Below are 19,196 nucleotides of genomic sequence, written 5' to 3'. Positions count from 1 at the left end.
GGAATTTTGGTTTGGGAACTGTGAGGGAAGATAACATAGAAAATTATTATGCCAGTTTTTCATACAGCAATACCTACCTGCAAAAAGATTGATTTTTGTAATGTTAAGTGTGTAAAAGCATAAATAAATAGAAATAAATAAAAGTTCAGAAGTGATACCAACAGGGACTAAAGGCTTCCCTAGTCATATGAATACATGTTGTGACTTTTTTTTTAAGGAGTGTGAAAAAAGGGTAGGCAGACTAAGAAATACACTGTTCATACTTGTTCTTAAAAAGATCTCTGTTGTGAATACTGATCTGCTAGGACATGTGTTAGTGTTGGAAACAGCAGTTAACATCATATAGTTCTGGTGGCTTGCACAAAGTGATCTAGAGTGCTTATTGGTCAAGACAGTCCATTTTTGTACATAAGGAATGCTTTGTATTTTTGCTTCTCAAAGTACAATTGTTAACTAGAGAAGGTGCTAACAATTTGTATGTCAAGATCTTCTGTAATTTAAGGAAATTTTCTGTAGTTCAAGGAAATCGCATTTGATAGAATGAGATTTGAGAAAGTATACTTGCAAACAACTTGATGTGGTAATTAGGTTTTCCCAATTTGCTACATTTTCTAGCATCCCTTAGTGGTTCTGACTTCAGAATATTAGCAAAATTATAGAAAAATATTATTTCTTAGAATCTGATATTTTACCAGTAATGTGAAAGCCTGAATCTATGTTGTTTTATACTTCAGTCTTGATATGCTAAGAAATAAGAGACTGAAGACTTCCAAAAAGAAACATAATTGGATTTTAATGCCCTCACTTGAAGCTTTAATGGGAAGACAAATTATTGAAGAAGGTAGCTGGTTCATTTGTCATAGAGGTAGCCTATAGCTGTCAACAGCAGTGAGTAGCTGTACTCTGGATTACTGACTTTGGTAGATACTAGTACAATTTTTATGTAACATGTTGCATTAGCAAATTGGATTTTTCTTACTTGATTTATAAATCTGATATCACCTGCTGTGTTTTCACAAACAGGTTGTTACTGGCAGAAGCATCACTGAGATCTGAATCCTGGAACTTGCCTTCAAGACCTTGAAACAAAGGACTTTCTAATTTGGGCATGGCTAATCGAGGAGCAACAAGACCCAATGGGCCAAATGCTGGAAATAAAATTTGCCAGTTCAAGCTGGTACTTTTAGGAGAGTCTGCAGTTGGCAAATCAAGTTTGGTGCTTCGTTTTGTAAAAGGACAGTTTCATGAGTTTCAAGAAAGTACGATTGGAGGTGAGAAATTTGTCCTTTTAATTTGTTTCATGTTGAGTTTATTTCATCATTGCCTTGGATAACCTTGAATGTAATGGCACTTCTAGAATGGGTAGTTGACAGCAAGGACCAAACCTGAGCCATTTGTCTTTCATTGAGAGCTATAACTTTCTAAGCTAAAAGTTGTATGCATAGTTTTAAACATTGGACTTGATGGTACCTTTTAGTTGTGGATGGATGTGTGGCTATTTTAATTGTGCTGTCTGCTTAATGCAGGAAATAACTGCTTAATAACAGTTAAGAACTTAGTTTCTATGGGAAAAAAACAAAACCAAAACCCACAAAAACCCACACACACAAAAAAAAAAAAAAAAAAAAAAAAAAGATACAGAAAACCCAAATCACTGCTCTGCTGCATCTTCCAAAAAGGTTAACTGCGCATCCTGGCTTTGCTTTTGATTTGGGAGAACGTGATACATTTCTGGATACACCTAACTTTGTTAGTAATCACAGATTTAATGTGCTGGTTTTAAACTTCTTGACTTGAAAAAAGACAGGTTCTGGTTACTAGAATAAAAAAAATAATAATAAAAAAATATCTGTTTAACTGTGGACAGATTTTTATTCCCTCACCCCCAGCAGATTTCTTCTGCTATATTTGATGTTCAGGTTGTTTGTGCTTTGAGCTGTATTCCTCCTTGGATAAATTTACTTATCCTAAAACTACCTAATGGCATACAGACTTTATTGATAAATATTCTTTAGTAGTGCCTGTTGCTGCTTGCATGAATCAGTCTGTTTCATAATATGTGAAGCCCTTTCAGTGGCCTGTGTGTTTCATTACTCATGGGCAGCCATGGAAATGTAAAAAAATTATACAAAGCTTGCAAGAATAAATACAAGATGAACTTCACTGCATCTTTTTTTTTTTAACCTATTTCTAGCTGTTATGTGTATTTATTTTGTGTATCTGTCAGCTTAAATGGGGAACCACTTTTTTTTCTCCTTTAGCAGTCTTACTGGTGCACACTTCTGGCTTTGTGCATTTTACAATGGCTTTAGATACGTGTTAGAGTGAAAGGTTTCGTTATTTCATACAGCTATGTGGTAATATGGAGATCATTCTCAAAGATCTACGGTGAATTAGCTTCCCAATATCAACATGGTGTTTAGTTGAAAAATATCTGTTAAAACTAAGTGAAATTTAACAAATTGTTTATTTGTTTGTTTTGTTTATTTGTTTTATTTGTTTATTTATTTTTTGTTTATTCTTGTTTCAGTGTCCGGTAAAACTAGGGATAATTCAAACACTGTTACACACTTTAAAATTATGCAAAGATTAAACAAGAGCTTAAGTTCAACCTGAGATATATAGAGTTTAGTGCGATCTCTTTATTAACTTGTGCCTCTTCTATATAAAAAAAACAAGGAAATGCTGTATAATGCAGCTGAGAGATATTAAATGGAGCAATGTTGGGATTCAGAAAAAGTTTGTATAAAGAAAGCTGTTGAACTTTGTAACTTGTAGTTGCCTACGGCACAATTTTCTTTCTGTACAGGGCCTTTAACAAAGACAGGCTTATGTGCATTGTGCATCTGAATAAAAACATCTGAGAGTGCAGTTAGAGGCAGACATGCTGGATGGTGGTGGTGTGGTTTTGCCACTTCAGACTAGCGTAGCAGTGCTTAGTTGCTTAAGGCAAAAGTATGGCTAGTAAGGATGATAGGCTTTCAGATAATTAACACAGCTGATTAATTGTCAATTTACTATGGCCTTGCAAGACAGAAGAAAGTTACTTTGTTTGCAGAAATTAACTGGCATTTTATGGTGGTTCAAATGTTCCTTTCAGCAAAAACATAAGGATGTCATAGAATAAAACCCTTGTTTTTATTTTTTTTCTTGTGTACATAGCATCATTTATGGAGCACTGTACATTCTTCTGTTGGAAAGAATGTCTGTAAGACAGATTCTACTTGTTAAACATCTTCTCTGTGCCTTGAAACAGAATATTGAGCTGTTTTTCAAGGGGAAGCCCTTAGTTTTATGGTTGTTTTTTGTCTTCATTTTGGATCTGGGCTGCTTAGGGAGTTACCAAGAGCAGCCTGTTTTACCAGTGCTTGGATATTGGGCATTTAGAGAGATTTATGATGATTTAACGTTGGAACATCAAAGCCTTTACCTCCTCCGACCTGCCTATTCATCTGTGGTGGATGTTTATACCCCTGAAGCAGGAACACCTGATCACTTACAACTAGCCAGCTTCTGTATGCGAGGTGCAGTGTCCTTTATAAAGCAAGATTGACTTGCTTTTGGTTTACTGTAACAAGTTGAGTTGAAAGTTGCAGTAGTTTTGAAATGATTCATAAGCTATGATGCCTTGGAGTATGTGGAACAGGGTAACATCCCAGGTATGCAAGGGTTATGGGTTAGTGCCTCTTTAGACGTTTGATTTAAATCAGCCACAATTTGTCAGTATGCTTAGTGATGACAGTCCCTAGCTCAGCCAAGTAGGGGCCTTGGCATCTCATCAGGCCAAAGTCTGGAATTTGTGGAAGGAGCAAGGGCAAATCACCACACCACCAAAGTCTTGGAAGACAGACACAGGGACTGTGAGAATTAAGACCTTGGGCCCACTGTAGGAGAGGAACTGGTTCAAGACCATCTTAAAAATCTGAATATGCACAAGTCCATGGGTCCTGGTGAAATCCATCCATGGGTCCTGAAGGAGCTGGCAAATGAAGTTGCTAAGCCCCTGGCCATCATATTTGAGAAAGCATGGCAGTCAGGTGAAGTTGCCAACGACTGGAAAAAGGGAAATATAACCCCCATTTTCAAGAAGGGGAAAATGGATGACCCAGGGAATTACAGACCAGTCAGTCTCATCTCTGTGCCTGGCAAAATCTTGGAGCAGATTCTCCTGGAAGGCATGCTAAGGTACATGAAAAACAACAAGGTGCTTGGTGACAGCCAGCATGGCTTCACTAAGCCTGACCAATTTGGTGACCTTCTATGATGTGGCTACAGAATTGATGGACAGGGGTAGAGCAGTTGATGTCATCTACCTGGACTTGTGTAAAGCGTTCGAGACTGTCCCACACGACATGCTTGTCTCTAAAATGGAGAGACATCCATTTGATGGATGGACCACTCGGTGGATAAAGAACTGGCTGGATGGCCGCACACAAAGAGTTGTGGTCAATGGCTCAATGTCCAGCTGGAGACCAGTAACAAGTGGTGTCCCTCAGGGATTGGTGTTGGGACCGGTCTTGTTTAACATCTTTGTCGTTGACATGGACAGTGGGATTGAGTGCACCCTCAGCAAGTTTGCCAATAACACCAAGCTGTGTGGTTCAGTTGATACACTGGAGGGAAGGAATGCCATCCAGAGGGGACCTTGACACACTTGTGGCTGGGCTGATGCCAACCTCATGAAGTTTAGTCATGCCAATTGCAAGGTCCTACACCTGGGTCGAGCAATCCCAGGCACAGTTACAGGTTGGGCAGAGAAGAGATTCACAGCAGCCCTGTGGAGAAGGACTTGGGGGTGCTGGTCAATGAGATAATGAACATGAGCCAGCTTCAGTGTGTGCTTGCAGCCCAGAAAGCCAACCGTATCCTGGGCTGCATCAAAAGGAGTGTGACCAGCAGGTCGAAGGAGGTGATCCTGCCCCTCTACTCTGCTCTCGTGAGACCTCACTTGGAGTATTGTTCTCTGTGTGTGTGCAGTTCTGGTGTCCTCAACATAAAAAGAACATGGAACTGTTGAAACAAGTCCAGAAGAGAGATGTGAAGATGACTGGGGACTGGAGCACCTCCCGCATGAAGACAGGCCAAGAAAGTTGGGGCTGTTCAGCCTAGAGAAGAGAAGGCTGTGTGGAGACCTCATAGCAGCCTTCCAGTATTTGAAGGGGGCCTGTAGGGATGCTGGGGAGGGACTCTTCATTAGGGACTGTAGTGATAGGACAGGGGGTAATGGGTTAAAACTTAAACAGGGGAAGTTTAGATTAGGTATAGGGAGGAGATTCTTAACTGTGAGGGTGGTGAGGTACTGGAATGAGTTGCACAGGGAGTTTGTGAATGCTCCATCCCTGGCAGTGCTCAAGGCCAGGTTGGACGAAGCCTTGGGTGATACGGTTTAGTGTGAGGTGTCCCTGCCCATGGCAGAGGGGTTGGAACTTGATGATCTTAAGGTCCTTTCCAACCCTAACTATTCTGTGATTTCACTAAATGTCTGTAATGATTGGAAAAATAACTCCAAGCATTTATGCTAGGTTGCTCAAACTTTCATCTAAATTCTTGGAATTGTTTCATTTTTTGCTGTGTATGTACTATAACTGGGCAAACAACATTACTGTAAAGCAGGTCATGAAGACAGCTTGTCAGATAACTGTAATGCTTGTGTGCTTATTTTTAAACTTCAAAAGCTAAAGTAGAACAGATTGCTGAGTTAAAGGGTTAAGAGAACCCAGTAGAAGGAGATTCTTTCAGGTTTTTTTCTTAGATTCTGCCTTAGTTTTGTAATACGGGTTTCTGTATTGTGTGGGTTCTCACCTTCATATTTCTCATATATACCTTAATCTGAATGGAAGATCTTTACTAGGAGTAACTGTTTGAAGACTTGGAATAAGTTGTCAATTTCTGTAATTAGAAGACCATTACTTGTGGTAATGCATTCAGTTGTAGTGGCGATGGGTGCATATTTCCCTCAAACTGTAGGCTGCCAGAATTATGCTTAAATTCCTGAGATCATTTTCAAAGTCAAAAATATGGCTGCTTTAAGAACAAGAACGTTTGAGAAAAAGTGATTTTTTTCCCTTCCATACTCATTAGCTGAACTGGAGTTGTCAGGAGCTAAATATCAAGGCTTTGACGTACTATTCTACACATTCACATTACTTGAACTGTAAATATCTGAACAGGTAGATTATAGCACAGTAGGATGCTGTTACTGGTACTTTGCATAGTCTGTTGAAGCAGGATGAAATGTGCATAGAATACTTAAAGGAAGACTTGTGGTTACTCTGATTCACTAATCTAAAAAAACCCAAAAACCAATTGTTCCCTATTACAGCTTTCTTATGTCTTTAATTTGTGGAAAGACTGGTTGTTTAAATAACTGTTCTGTGTTGATCATCTACAGTCTCAGCTAATGCTCGCTTGAAACCTGCTGTGTTTTGATAATAGGCTTGAATTAAGGAAATCATTTGCATGTCTGAACATAATTTTGTATGACTATAGAGGTTTAAGTAGACTTCTGGTTTCAGCACCTCTGTCTTTTTTTGTAGCTGCTTTTCTAACCCAGACTGTATGTCTCGACGATACAACAGTAAAATTTGAAATTTGGGATACAGCTGGACAAGAGCGGTACCACAGTTTAGCACCCATGTACTACAGAGGAGCGCAAGCAGCTATAGTGGTATACGACATAACAAACGAGGTAAGTACTATGGTAGGGAGGCACAAAGAGGATTTGGGAGCTAGCAGTCCAGTGATCTTTCCTTAATTTTTCTTGGTGACTTCTGCAAATCAGTTTGTCATTTAATAGAATTGGTTCGATTGGAAGGGACCTTTAAAGACATCTTGTCCAGTCCAACAGCCGTGGGCAGGGATACCTCTCACTAGATCAAGTTGTTCATTTCATATTGGACTATGTGATGCTAAATTGTGTAGGTCAGATAGTTTCACTTTATTTGGTAAAATGAGACTTCAAAACCGAAACCTTCAAAAACCCCAGAAACCCTGTTCTGTAATGAGCAGTACTCAGTAGCAAGAAAGTATTTTGAGACCCTTTCATAACCTTGATTCTTGTAGAGAACTTAAAATTCCCATTTTCTCTCTTAATCACTTCTCTTTCGTTACTCTGTCTACATAAAGATCTTCCTATCTACTTACTTTTTCAGCATTATCCCAGCTAAGCACACTTGAGGACTAAGGTAGGAATATTTCGTTTAAGAAGCTCAGTTGACAAGTTGCAGTGTCCCTTTGGACAAAGGTAGCAGCCTTGCATTGACTTGGTTTGAAGTATAGATAACAGGTAGAGATAATAAGTGAGTACAAAAGCGTGGTAAAACTCAGTTGCATCGTTTTGCAATCATTAACAGGAGTCCTTTGCCAGAGCGAAAAATTGGGTCAAAGAACTTCAGCGACAAGCAAGTCCTAATATTGTAATAGCTTTAGCAGGAAACAAAGCTGATCTAGCTAACAAAAGAGCTGTGGATTTCCAGGTATGTACATAACTTCTGTTTATATAAATAGCATTTTGTTGGAATAGAAAATAAACAAACCTAGGAGGAACTTACATGCATAGCCTAGCTAGCTATTATAGAGGTCATGCTGTTAAATATAAATGTCAACTGAGACTAATTAAATTTTACATGCTACTGAAAAATCTATACAAGTAATATGAAGCAATAGACTTTTTGAACAATTAAATTTGAAGAATAACTAATCTATTTGCATAGCTTTAATGCTGATTGAAATTCTGTTCTTTGTGACCTCTTCCTGTCTTCTGCCTGAAATTACCAGTAACTAGAGTTTCAATGGATGAAACAGCAATGAACTCTCAGTGCAAACCATTCTTGCTGACTTGTCAGCAGGGGAATTTTGATTATTATACGATACAAAGCTGATTTAATTTGCTGAACTTTATTAGGCTATACAGTTGAAACAGTGTTCAAGATCTGTGCTTTTCATAGCATATTTTTTTTTTTTAGTTTAGTGGATATATCTGTGCTTTTACATTTTATCTTCTGGGAAGTTTAAGCAAATCATCAGAACATAACTTGCCAAGCATGTAAAGCTTGCTGCTGGTGCTTCCAGCCCATTCATGATTCATTGAATTTGAAGTAAGATCAAATTTATTACTTAGTTTATTCTCTTACAGTTTTAATCTGGTTTTGGTGTCACTGTATGAGATACTGCTATGTATAGTAATGAATTTTTTTGTAACAATATGAGCCGAACTGTGAAAGTTAGCAGTGATTTTAAGTATCTTTCTGCCAGAATTCAACGACTCGGTTTTTTAATTTTATTATTTTTTAACACAAGGCTGTGTGATAGAAGACCTTTGTTTTGCAAAAATTTGTGGTATTTAACAAATATCATACATACATGCAGTCAAAGACATTCTCACAATTAATTACCAAAGTAGAACTACCTTTACTATTTTTTGTACAATTACAAGAATAATATTTTTAACTATTCAGTTTTTTGTTAATGTAGATTTTGTTAATGTAGATTTATGGGCTCCTCGGGCTTGACAATCATTTCTCTTTGAAAAGCACATTTTAGATTTCTAGGTATTTGTTAGTGTGTTATTTCAGGTACAGTTACATAGATCTTAGCAGATGTCACTTAAATGAATGCATATATAATGCTGTAGGGTTTTTTTTCATCATAGGCATTCTGCAGTTTAGCTTTTTGCAGAGCTCCTATTGAATGCAAAGGCAGTTATGTAACCACAAGAAGCTGGAGATTCTCAGCTGAATTGGCTAACAGGAAGTGACAAAAATAGGAAACTATAAACTGTGTTTCAGATCAAATTCAGACCGAAAAGTGCTTACAAGATATTTAATACCACTCATTTGTTTTCTAATTGTGCATTTCTGTCAGGATAATGAAACAGTTCTGATCCATCTGCTTCAGTGGTTAAAAGATTCAGGATAGTTCACAAACTTCCTTGTTTCCTGCATGATGGTAAACTTTCTGGCATTTGATGGCACTTTCCAGAGTTTATTTGCTCTTGCTATAACAGCTAGTATTCTGCATCAGGATTGTCTTTTTAATAAATATGTTTTTATTATTTAATTTTGCCTGAGATTTTTCCATCTTGATATTTTTAAGATGAGTAAGGATTTTTGAGATTGGATTTCTAAATGTTGAGCTGCTTGATGGAATTGTAACTTTCGTAACTGATGAATAATGCATTGCCACACAAGTGTTTCAACAAACTTTCTTTCAAAATGGTATAGAAATTGTTCCTTAGTAGCAATAAAAGTACAATGTGTAATGACTGTGTGATTATTTTCTTCTTAATGAAGTAAGGCATTCTTATTCGCACTTTTCAGGAAGCACAGGCTTATGCAGATGACAACAGCTTATTGTTCATGGAGACATCTGCCAAAACATCTATGAACGTAAATGAAATATTCATGGCAATTGGTGAGTTTATGAACAATCTGTGAATTAAAGGGAATTGTTTTCATGCTTTTTATACCATCACAATATTCCTAACCCAAGGTCTTTGTTTTTCACCCGAATTACTTCTGGCAATGAAGTTTCCATAGGCCCTTTCATATCCTTTTTGATGTTTAGAAGTGTGAACATCTTCAACTTAGTTGAACTACAGTTGCACAGCTCTTTTTGCGAAGCACAAAACCACTTGGATTGGCTAAGATAGGTTGCTTCTGAATTCTGTCAGCAAGTTCTATATACCTATTTTGATTTCATTATGAAAACTTGTACTGCTTCAAGTTCAAAGCGAAGTCAAGCTTTAGTTGTTGTGTACAAAAGCTACCTTTCCCATGGTATAGGTAAGCTGTGTAAAGCTATTTACGGTTTTCGTAATTGTTAGATGTACTGGGCATTTGTTAATCAAATTAATGTAAGAATGTAAGTGAAAGTGTATAAATGTGCGCCTTTTGATGATACACTGTTTGCAGCAGATTCCACATGGCCTGGGATAGGTACAGAACCTAGGATAATGTATCTTTTATGAGACAGTGGTAATTGAAGCTGGAAACATTTCAAAATGAGAGAATGATAATGGACTTGCTTTATAAAAAAAAAAAAGGTACTCATTTTGGTCTAAACAAAATATTTGCAAAATACACTTTTGTGTTAAAATTTTGGTCTAAACAAAATATTTGCAAAATACACTTTTGTGTTAAAATTTTGTTTGAATTCCAAATGCAGCTAGCTGAAATCCAGAAGTTGCACCAAAGATGATAATGTGTGCTTAAATTCAATGTCCAAGTAAAGGACACTCCATATGAAAATTAAATTTACTACTATACTTTTAGCCCTAACATAATCTTAGGGCTTTCTGTAAATATGCTAGCATGTCATACGAAGTATAAATTATCAAGAAATTATGTGTATTCCATTGAAAGACATGAAATTGGAATTTACTGCTAATAAAATTTTGTAAGTAGAGGAAAAAGAAATCATACATTTTTAGGCTTCTCACCAACCTATTTAATAATATTCTTAATCACAGTAGTGGCTCTGCTACTGGGGAATAGCAATATGTAGTGTTAAATAACCTTATTAAATCCGTATTTTGCACTGCTGTGACCTTTCTATTCTACTTCTTTTTCTGAAAAACAGCATTGATCTCAAAATTAAATGTTTTTAAAGAGCACCTATCTTCTACTTTCCAGGGCAGTAAAGCAGAAGATAATTTGTGGTGTGTTTCAAACTTCCAGCAGATACAAATTAAATTACTGCTATAGCAACACTTTATAACAAGTACTTGCTTCATATTAACTATGAATACTGGGGGGGAGAACACATAACTGTGTGAGTGGAAAGTATTTTTCTCACAAGGGCTCAAGATAGGCCTGCTCAATTACGTTGTTCTAGTGGAATTTTAAAATTAAGTTCTTTAAGGGTGCACTTTGCATCTTGGTTTGTTTTAAAAAAAAAAAAAAACACAGTAAAATTAATCCCTACAATCTGGTATTTTTTTTATTTGTTGTATCAGCAGTAATTCTTACCTCCCCATATTTTAATGAAGTATGCAAAGTAAATTTGGGAAAGCAATACCTAATTAGTAACTGGGCCTTTTGTCTGCAAGGTTAATTGTCCATGTGAGTATTCTTTCACATCAGTGGGTGAAATTCAGATTGTTAGTGCATCAGAACAAGATCTGTGCAGTAGTAGACCCCAAAAGAAAATCTTACTGAGGATATAAGTACTGCATGAAACTTGGAATTGCCTTTTGAACAACATGGATGCAGTTCTCAGGACCGTGTGTAAATATGATCTTCAAAAATGGGAGCAAAATGAAAAAGAACATGGACAGAATGGAGGGATACAAGCTACAGCTGCTTGTAAATAGACCTCTTTAGAACTCATTCATAACTTAATTCATCTTAATTTACAGTTCTAGAATCAAAAAAGACAGTGCTATGATGGCATTTTTCTACTGGTGCTTTGTCCTTTTCTGTCAGCAGCTTAGTATCACTTGAACTCTTGGGTTCTATCACAAAATTGTAGAACAGCTGTAAATGTGTACTGTGCTGGTTATCTGGCTGTTACACTTGAGTTTTATTCCTTTTAGGAAAAGGCGTTCTTTAACAAGCTGGCCAAAGAAATTTGGAGTTGAAGCATGCAGCCAGGCTGTAGATCAGGGGTGGTTGTTGGGTCTTAGTAGCATGGATGAGACAGCCCCATGGAAGTCCTTTATGTGGAACTTAGAAATTTCCTGGTGGAGAGAAAGCTAGGAAGAGCTGCTGCTCAGAAGGGTAACGTTTGTCACCCTATATTTCATGTCAGGACTGAGGGGGGTACCCTGGAGCTACAAGGGCAACAAAGAAATTATCAGTCAATTGATTCATAAGCTGAAAAAAAGAAAGACAGCTTGAAAAAGGCAGAGGCTTCATCTAGTGCTGAGGGCCATTTTAAATGTGAAGATTTATTCTGGCTAGAGAGTTGGGCAGTAGCTTGACCCATTTCTGTTTGTCTGCATTTTGTGCATTTTCAGTCTTGTATCTTTTAGCACTGGTGTCCTGATCTTAAAGATTGTGTAGGTGGATTCCCACAAGACCCATCATTCACTGGCATAGCATACCTGAACAGATACACTTTACTGCTCAAGTTACTAATGCATTTCACTTGAAAATCATATATAAGGTAATTAATCATTAAGGTGTCATCTATCCTTACCAATACAGTGAATCAAACGAGATTTCATAGTGATTATATTGATACGCTTATAAAGTGTTGACTGTGTACTCAGGTGACTTAATCCAGTTTTAACTCTCCTTGTTTTGTTGATTTCATAGCAAAAAAACTGCCCAAGAGTGAACCACAGAATGCAGGAGCCAATTCTGCCAGAGGAAGAGGAGTAGACCTTACTGAACCCACGCAACAACCCAAGAGTCAATGTTGTAGCAACTAAAACATCAATTGCTTTAAACTGTTCTGAATATTCTTCTGCTTCCTAACTGTTAATAACCATGGAATTGGAGTGCTTAACCTGGCCCAGTACAGCTTCCAAACAGCGAAGAGACTTATGATAATAGTCAAGTTCATGATACAGGGTTTTCTTTTGACCTAAATTTTTAACATGCATGTATCCACCACTGGCTGTAACGTTTCAGCAGTAGAGGAGAGAAGGAAGTGGAATAAACTTCCTTCAGTTGAAAGGTTTTAAAAATCTTAGGGGTGTAGAAGAACTACTCTCCGTGGACCTGATTGGCCAGTTCCTTTAGCCTCAATACTGATTACTGTTATAACAAATAGAATTGGGACTTTTCATAATTCTGATTTGTGCTTTAAAACCTTTTTAGAAACAGGGTTTAAAAATTACTTAAACTTATTCACAGTATTCATGCAAACAGTTGTTTCTGCAGGAATGCACTGTTCAGTTATACATTCCATAGTTTAATAATTTAATTACAAATAATACTTGCATTAACAATTTTAAGAACCCTATGCTTGCAGGAAAGTGGAGTTTTAGTTGGTACACTGTATGTAAATTATATCAGTCCAGTTAGTTATCTAAAGGAGTTAGCGATAAATCAAGTTTAACTTCATTTCTAATCTATTCAGAGGGTACAGACCAGTCAATTCAACTTTGACTTAGGAATTTATTTTTTTTATATTTTTTTTTTCCTCTACAAACTGTTAAGAGCTCTTCAAGTAAAACCACAACAAACTTGGTGTCTGTGACTTTTTTCTTGGTTTTGATCCCGTGGTCAAACCTTGATTTCTTAGTTTTGGCCATTACATATTGTTTTTCCCCTAAGGAAAAAAATAGTGCACTAACAATTATGTACGTCCAACTTGATTTTAAATTTGGATATTAATGTACTGTAAATAGGTACTCTGCATTGTAGTCTACATTTGTTTAATACTTTCTGTAATATTTAAGAGTTGCTTAAAGGTATACAGAATGTACAGTTACTTAAAGCTAACTTTTTTCCTCTCTAATCAAAGGGGGTTCTAAGTTCTTCCTTTATGGCTAGAACAGTAATAAATGATGCTCCTGTATCTGTAACATAAGTACTGCTGTCTGTCAGTAATGAACTTTGCAACTTTGTTTTCCAAAGTACATTTTATTTTGATCTGTCCAGTATATTGCACTAATTCTTTTAGTTATTTTCATTATATGAAATCTACCAAGTGTGTCAGAAGAGATGAATTAGTCTATTTAAATGTTGAACTGATAGCAGAAGCTTACTTGTGCAGATTTTAAATTTGCAGTAATCTGGGTTTAGCAAGGAAAATGGCAGTTCACCAGTGTTTAGTTTTATATTGAGGTGCTCAGGTTTGAATAAAGTGGTTTAAAAAAAAAAGGAGATTTTTAATTAGTGTTTCTTACTGAGAATTTGAGAAGGTTTTATTGCATTTGCACAGTTCCAGACGAGGTGTCTGATTTACTATGTGGGTCAGCATTTAAGGTGATTGCAAGTAAATTCATGACACAGATAAATAAAAGCTTGTACTATATATACTGTGGCACTCCAGTTATCCTATGATTAATTTTTAAGTGCTGACATAATTGAGTGTCTTATCACACCCATTTAGAACTACCATCAAAATAGTAATATATCTTGAACCTGCAGCTACTGCAGTCTTTACCAGTTGGTCACTAATGTAGCTTCCTGCATTGTCATAGAGTGTCTCAGAGGTGCCTCTTCCTGCAGTTTGTGATTCGCAATTAAGCAGGTATGTGTTTGTGTCCTCTTCAAAGAGTGGTGGTGGTGGTCTAGAACCCACTGATACCGTCATTAGCAGCTTTGGCCTTGCAGGTTTGTCACAGAATATCTTGGAGTCCATTTTTTCTGCCAGTTGTGGACCTGAGTCATAATTAGATAGGTGTGCTTTTGTATCCTTGGGGGGCTGGTCTTTAGACCCTGTTACCAGTATGCTCTCTTGCAGCTGTTTATGGGTGCAACTTTGACCTCTTGCACAAAAAGCATTGGTGTCTGTTTCTTGCTCTGCAGCCTGACTGTGGCTGAAAGCTGTTACATAGATGAACTTCTCTGTCCTCAAACTGTTTCAGTTCTTCAGAACCACTTTGTGTGCTAGAATCAGGCTGGTTTATATCTCTGTTCCATGAATTTACTTGATTCTTACTGAAAACAGACAGTTCTGGATCAGGTTGTCTTGTCTTTTTTTTTTTTCTTTTTTTTTTTTTGTGGTCATCAGTTTCCTAAGAAATTTCACTTTGCAAATAGTTCCTTCTAAAATGTGTGTGCTTTCAAATACTGTGGCTGAATGAACTAATCAAGAGGTTTAGATTCAGAGCTGTATATAGCAGTGTAAAATTTTTAGTACCTGAAAATAATTTGGACATTGTGTAGAATTTACAGGTTACTAACATGATGCCTTAAACCTTTTCCCCATTTAAGGGACACAAGGGAGCAAGAGTTCTCATGGTCAGAAGAAGCCAAGGACTGACTTCTTTCCTTTAGTAGGAATAGGTACTTTACCTTTCCATCAACACTGTTGAAATCTGCAGGAGAATTGTATTGCTGCAGGTGACTAGTCTTGTCAAACTTGAGTGCAGAGCGTAAAGGAAAGCAGCTCTGAAACAAAGTGCTGTATTGTTTGAGATCCTCTATGGCTATACTGGGAGATCATTTTTGCTTTAGAGGAGGTTACTGATCTGCTCCCATGTGTTGGCGTAAGGACAAAAGTGATGTCTTCCAAGAGGAACTTGAGTGGGATGGCAGATTTCCAGACACTAAGCTGGCTTCAGTGGGTTCTTTTATATTGTATTTTAATGCCATCTAGCTAGGCTAGGGCAAAGATCTCTGAAAAGTGTTTATAAGTTGGCACTGCTTATACAGTAGTTATAATTCTTGGGCAGTATTGGCATTGTCTTATGTAGGAGACTGCTAAATGTAGTCTGCGAAGGCAGATTTCTCTGGGAGGTAATTGAGAATATCAAACTGGAGAACACACCTTTTTCAGTAATTATAGAGTGTAGATGCCTTAAGTTATACTATGTGAATGTTTCCTTATGGTTACTCCCTCTTTCCTTTGGGTTTTATTTTTGTGGGTTGTTTTTTTTTTTTTTTTTTTTTTTGTGGAGAGCTAGAAAATTGTCTTAAATTTCCTTCGAACCCTTGGAGTAAGAGCACCAGCTATAAACCTAACAAAAGGCATAATATAACTCGTATGGAACAATTTCTACAAGGAAGAGTAAAATATAAATGCTTTTGGATGCAAGTCTCTTTTCTAAAAACCAGAGACAGGGCAAAAGAATTGACAAAACTTAGCTGACCTGTCAGTGTGGGACTAAATGAAGAAGACAGAGTTGGCCAGTGCCACCATCTCCTGCTCTGCCTGTCTGACCATCCTTTTCAGTTGCTTACCTGGTGCTGAAGGAATATGGTTATACTTCTGTAAGAACACATTCCTGAGGGGTGGGAAAATGGAGCTTGATGTTGTATAATTTTTCTTTGATGTAATAACAGTTGGAAAATTAAGTGTATTAGATTAAATAAATGTGTATTTAGCAGTGGTTCAAAAATGTGGACTTTAATCATAAAATGTTTAAAGTATCTCTTACCAACTGCAAGCCTCAACTCATTAGCAGAGATTGAATTTATGATATCTTTTATTGCAGCCAGCATAAAAACTTTATCTGGAAGGGAAGCATGGAAGCTGGTAACTAGAACCAGAAAACTCTGGTTGGGTGAATTCTGTACCAAATTTTCTTAACCTTTATCTTGCCTTTCAACCTCATTGTAATAAAATCAGGTTGCTTCCCCAATAAGGTGAAAACAAATGCATCTGAAAACATTCCCACTTTTTCTATGACAATATTATATTCCATTAAAGGTGTGACTGCATATCCTGAAAGAGTACCTGAGCTAGTGCTAAACCACCAGCTTTGGTACCCGCAGTGAAGTTCAGGTAGCTGCAAAATTGGTTGGTTGAGGTAGAAAAAGAATGATCATAGCAACAAGCACTGAGACAAGGGAGAGTAAGGGGGAGTGGGGACAAACCAGTTAGGTGGTTCAGGGTCAGTGCATGTTCAAATTGGTTTCTAGTGTTCCTCACACCGGCAGAGGGTTGCATGTTATTGTTATTAAAACGTATTTTCTTCTGAAATCATTTTTTCCAAATATGGAATATGATATTTTTTTTTGCCTCATGAAAAAAATGAAGCTTCTCAAATGGTTTTCACTTTCCCCACTGATTTTTGACCCTCTTAATTTCAGTCAAATCCATATGAAGAAATATGAAGAAGTCTTTCAGGTTTTGTGAATACACTCATCTGAGGAGGGAGTGCCCCGCTGCAGTATTAGCACACTCCAGAATAATGCTTGGGGGAATGTGATAGAAAAGTATTACAGTGCTGGGCATGTGTTTCAGCAGAGACTGGAAGATGCTACAGAACGTAACTACAGTTAAAATACAAAACCATTTGAAACTATTCACCAGCTTTTAATATATATAAAAATACGTATGAATGTATACTGTATATACTATATATTTATATATTAATGTGTTACATAGAATAATATAAAAATATTCTGCTTCTATACTCTTTTATGGAATAGCAAGCATTTTGCTTGTAATCTTACAGCTGCCTAATGTACACAAGATAGCTGGTAATAAAAATCACCAAATGGGAAGATATAATGACTAGGGTTGCTAGGAACTGCAAGAGCTTTATCTACTGTTGCCTGCAGCAGGGCTGGGTGGAGAAGCAGTATCAGTGTTTCTGATTGTAATTAGTAACTGATTTTCCACACTGTAGAAAGGCAAAGCAGGGTTCTACGTCATATGGAAATAGGTCTGAATAGATCTTCATTAAGAACAGTTAAATAACCAATTCCTATTTCAGAAATTGGCAATTGAGAACATCCCCACAGATCATGCTTCCAGTTTGCTGGTAGCAACATGTCGTGGCACTTAGTCTCATGAAATAAATGAATAAGCATATTTTAAGCATGTTTCATTGACACATGAGACACAAGAGATTTATCAGATCTAAAATAATTTGATTCCTGATAACTGTCTTTCATGTTAGTAAATTGACTTTACTGCTTAACTCATAGTATTTACTGAGGCTACTCATCAAATAAGCTTAAAACTTATTGTCTGATACCAATATCAGTTGCAAGGGAATTTGTCATGTCTCCTTCATGTTCTCAAGTTAAAGCATTTGCTCATTTTTATCTCCAGCTATCTACTGCCAGCAAATCTCTGTCTTATCTTTTCTCCTGTTATTTGGTGGAGCAAAAAAATCCTGGTGTGGAACGTACATATCTCTCAGCTATGGGCTGTAACCCCGCAGCACCTTTGGCTGTCCTGGCTGATGGGCTGTGTGTTGTTTTCAAAGTGTCTTCTTTCTTTTTCCTCAGTGCCATCTGTCTCTTTGCTGGGGATTCCTTCTGCCAAGCAGGTAACTGCTCAACAGCCACTACAGGGAACTTTGGAAACCTCATTCCTTCCCAGTGGTAAAAGCCTATGCATTCCCCAAAACGGGTTGGAATAGGCTTTTTGGATCCATTAGTAAGTATGGGTCTCGTCATTGCCTGGGTTATCAGAGAAAAATCTCTTTCTCTGTAAGCTGCCCTGATCAGTGTGGCACAAGAATCTAGAACTTGCCATTTATCCTTTCATAGGAGGATAAAAGTTGAAGCTTTGCTGCAACTGTTTGCAGCTGCCACACCATGAAAACCATCAACTAAGCCCCCAAAACATATAACCTATTTCCATAGTTGTTAAACACAACAAACCTGTCTTCCTTGTCTCCCTGTTATGTGGAGTTTCTATCTTAGCAAATTGATAATGCATTTATTAAAGAATTACATATTTTCTTAAAACTACTAGGATTGGTAATACTAGCAAGATCACAATATGATGTGGGAGTGTGGTTATCTATAAAGAATTCAAATGAATAATCTTCTACTTAATGTGTCTCAATATTTAGGAATCTGGGTGAATTTTGAAATGAGTTCGTGTCTCTAAGCCAAAAGATTTTTGTTGTTGGCCTTCAAGGGCTATCAAATCCTAGTAAAATTAGGGCTTTGTAGGTTGTTTTATGATAAAGAAGGTGGTATGGGATGTATAGTTTGCTCATATGCAGAGCAAGAAACCTAAATGTGCTTGGAATCATTCTCAGATACAATTGTGACCTCCAGGTCATCGTCCTCATTTCCACAAGTTCAAAATTGGGTGGGTTAGTTTTGTCCTGAGATTTTTACTCCCTTGTCATTCTATAGAGGAGTTGAATATGTGAAGAGTTCTCATATTTTCACATTTGAATATTTTATTATTAGCTCATACTATGCTAACTAAGCTTTTCCTCGCTCTTTTATAAAGTCTGAGTTACATCATTGCATACTAATGCATATGTGGTCAAGAAACTGGGAAACATGAGATTGTAAAAAATAGTAACTAACAACTAAGTTAAAAATCAGCAGTAAATTCAAGAAGTGAAAATTTTGGAAATATGAAGTTCACAACAATTTAGATTATTCTTGTACCTAATAAGGTTTCAGTCAGTTGTTTCCTCCTTGTGATTCAGTGCATACCCCTATGCATTCACACTGTTAGAACTGTGAATACAATATAATTCCTCATCACCTTTTCTGTATCTACTCATCACTTTCCAGACATGGTAAAGTCTAAACCCTGCCTGGGAGGGAAAAGAAGGAAAGAAAAAAAAAAAAACCCAAACAACATATTCAAGATTAAGATTTAAAAAAAAAAAAAAAAAAAAAAGTACCAATTTTGCATGGAAAATACGAAAT

The 19,196-nt window shown here is 36.9% G+C and overlaps 2 protein-coding genes across 2 annotated transcripts; one reads left to right on the top strand and one right to left on the bottom strand.

The window, feature by feature from the left end:
- Positions 1-1,023: 1,023 nt before the first annotated feature.
- RAB5A (RAB5A, member RAS oncogene family) lies at positions 1,024-13,926 on the top strand. The gene is made up of 5 exons (XM_061362728.1): positions 1,024-1,271; positions 6,537-6,688; positions 7,353-7,475; positions 9,318-9,411; positions 12,258-13,926. Exons 1-5 carry the CDS (start codon positions 1,109-1,111, stop codon positions 12,371-12,373), a joined length of 648 nt encoding a protein of 215 aa, XP_061218712.1. The 5' UTR covers positions 1,024-1,108; the 3' UTR covers positions 12,374-13,926.
- Positions 13,927-13,962: 36 nt separating this feature from the next.
- On the bottom strand, positions 13,963-18,658 carry PP2D1 (protein phosphatase 2C like domain containing 1). The gene is given in 10 exon segments (XM_061362730.1): positions 13,963-14,425; positions 14,427-14,632; positions 14,913-14,935; positions 15,998-16,072; positions 17,715-18,037; positions 18,150-18,341; positions 18,343-18,442; positions 18,445-18,505; positions 18,507-18,607; positions 18,610-18,658. Coding segments are annotated over 10 exon segments (1,593 nt in total).
- Between the last annotated feature and the right edge of the window lie 538 nt (positions 18,659-19,196).

This window comes from Neopsephotus bourkii, unplaced genomic scaffold (assembly GCF_033783945.1).
Source record: "Neopsephotus bourkii isolate Nb327-2 ecotype Australia unplaced genomic scaffold, CSIRO-AGI_Nbou_v1 NB_1132, whole genome shotgun sequence".
Taxonomy (NCBI): domain Eukaryota; kingdom Metazoa; phylum Chordata; class Aves; order Psittaciformes; family Psittacidae; genus Neopsephotus; species Neopsephotus bourkii.
Note: the sequence above shows the minus strand (reverse complement) of the source record. Positions and strands in the feature narration are given on the sequence as shown.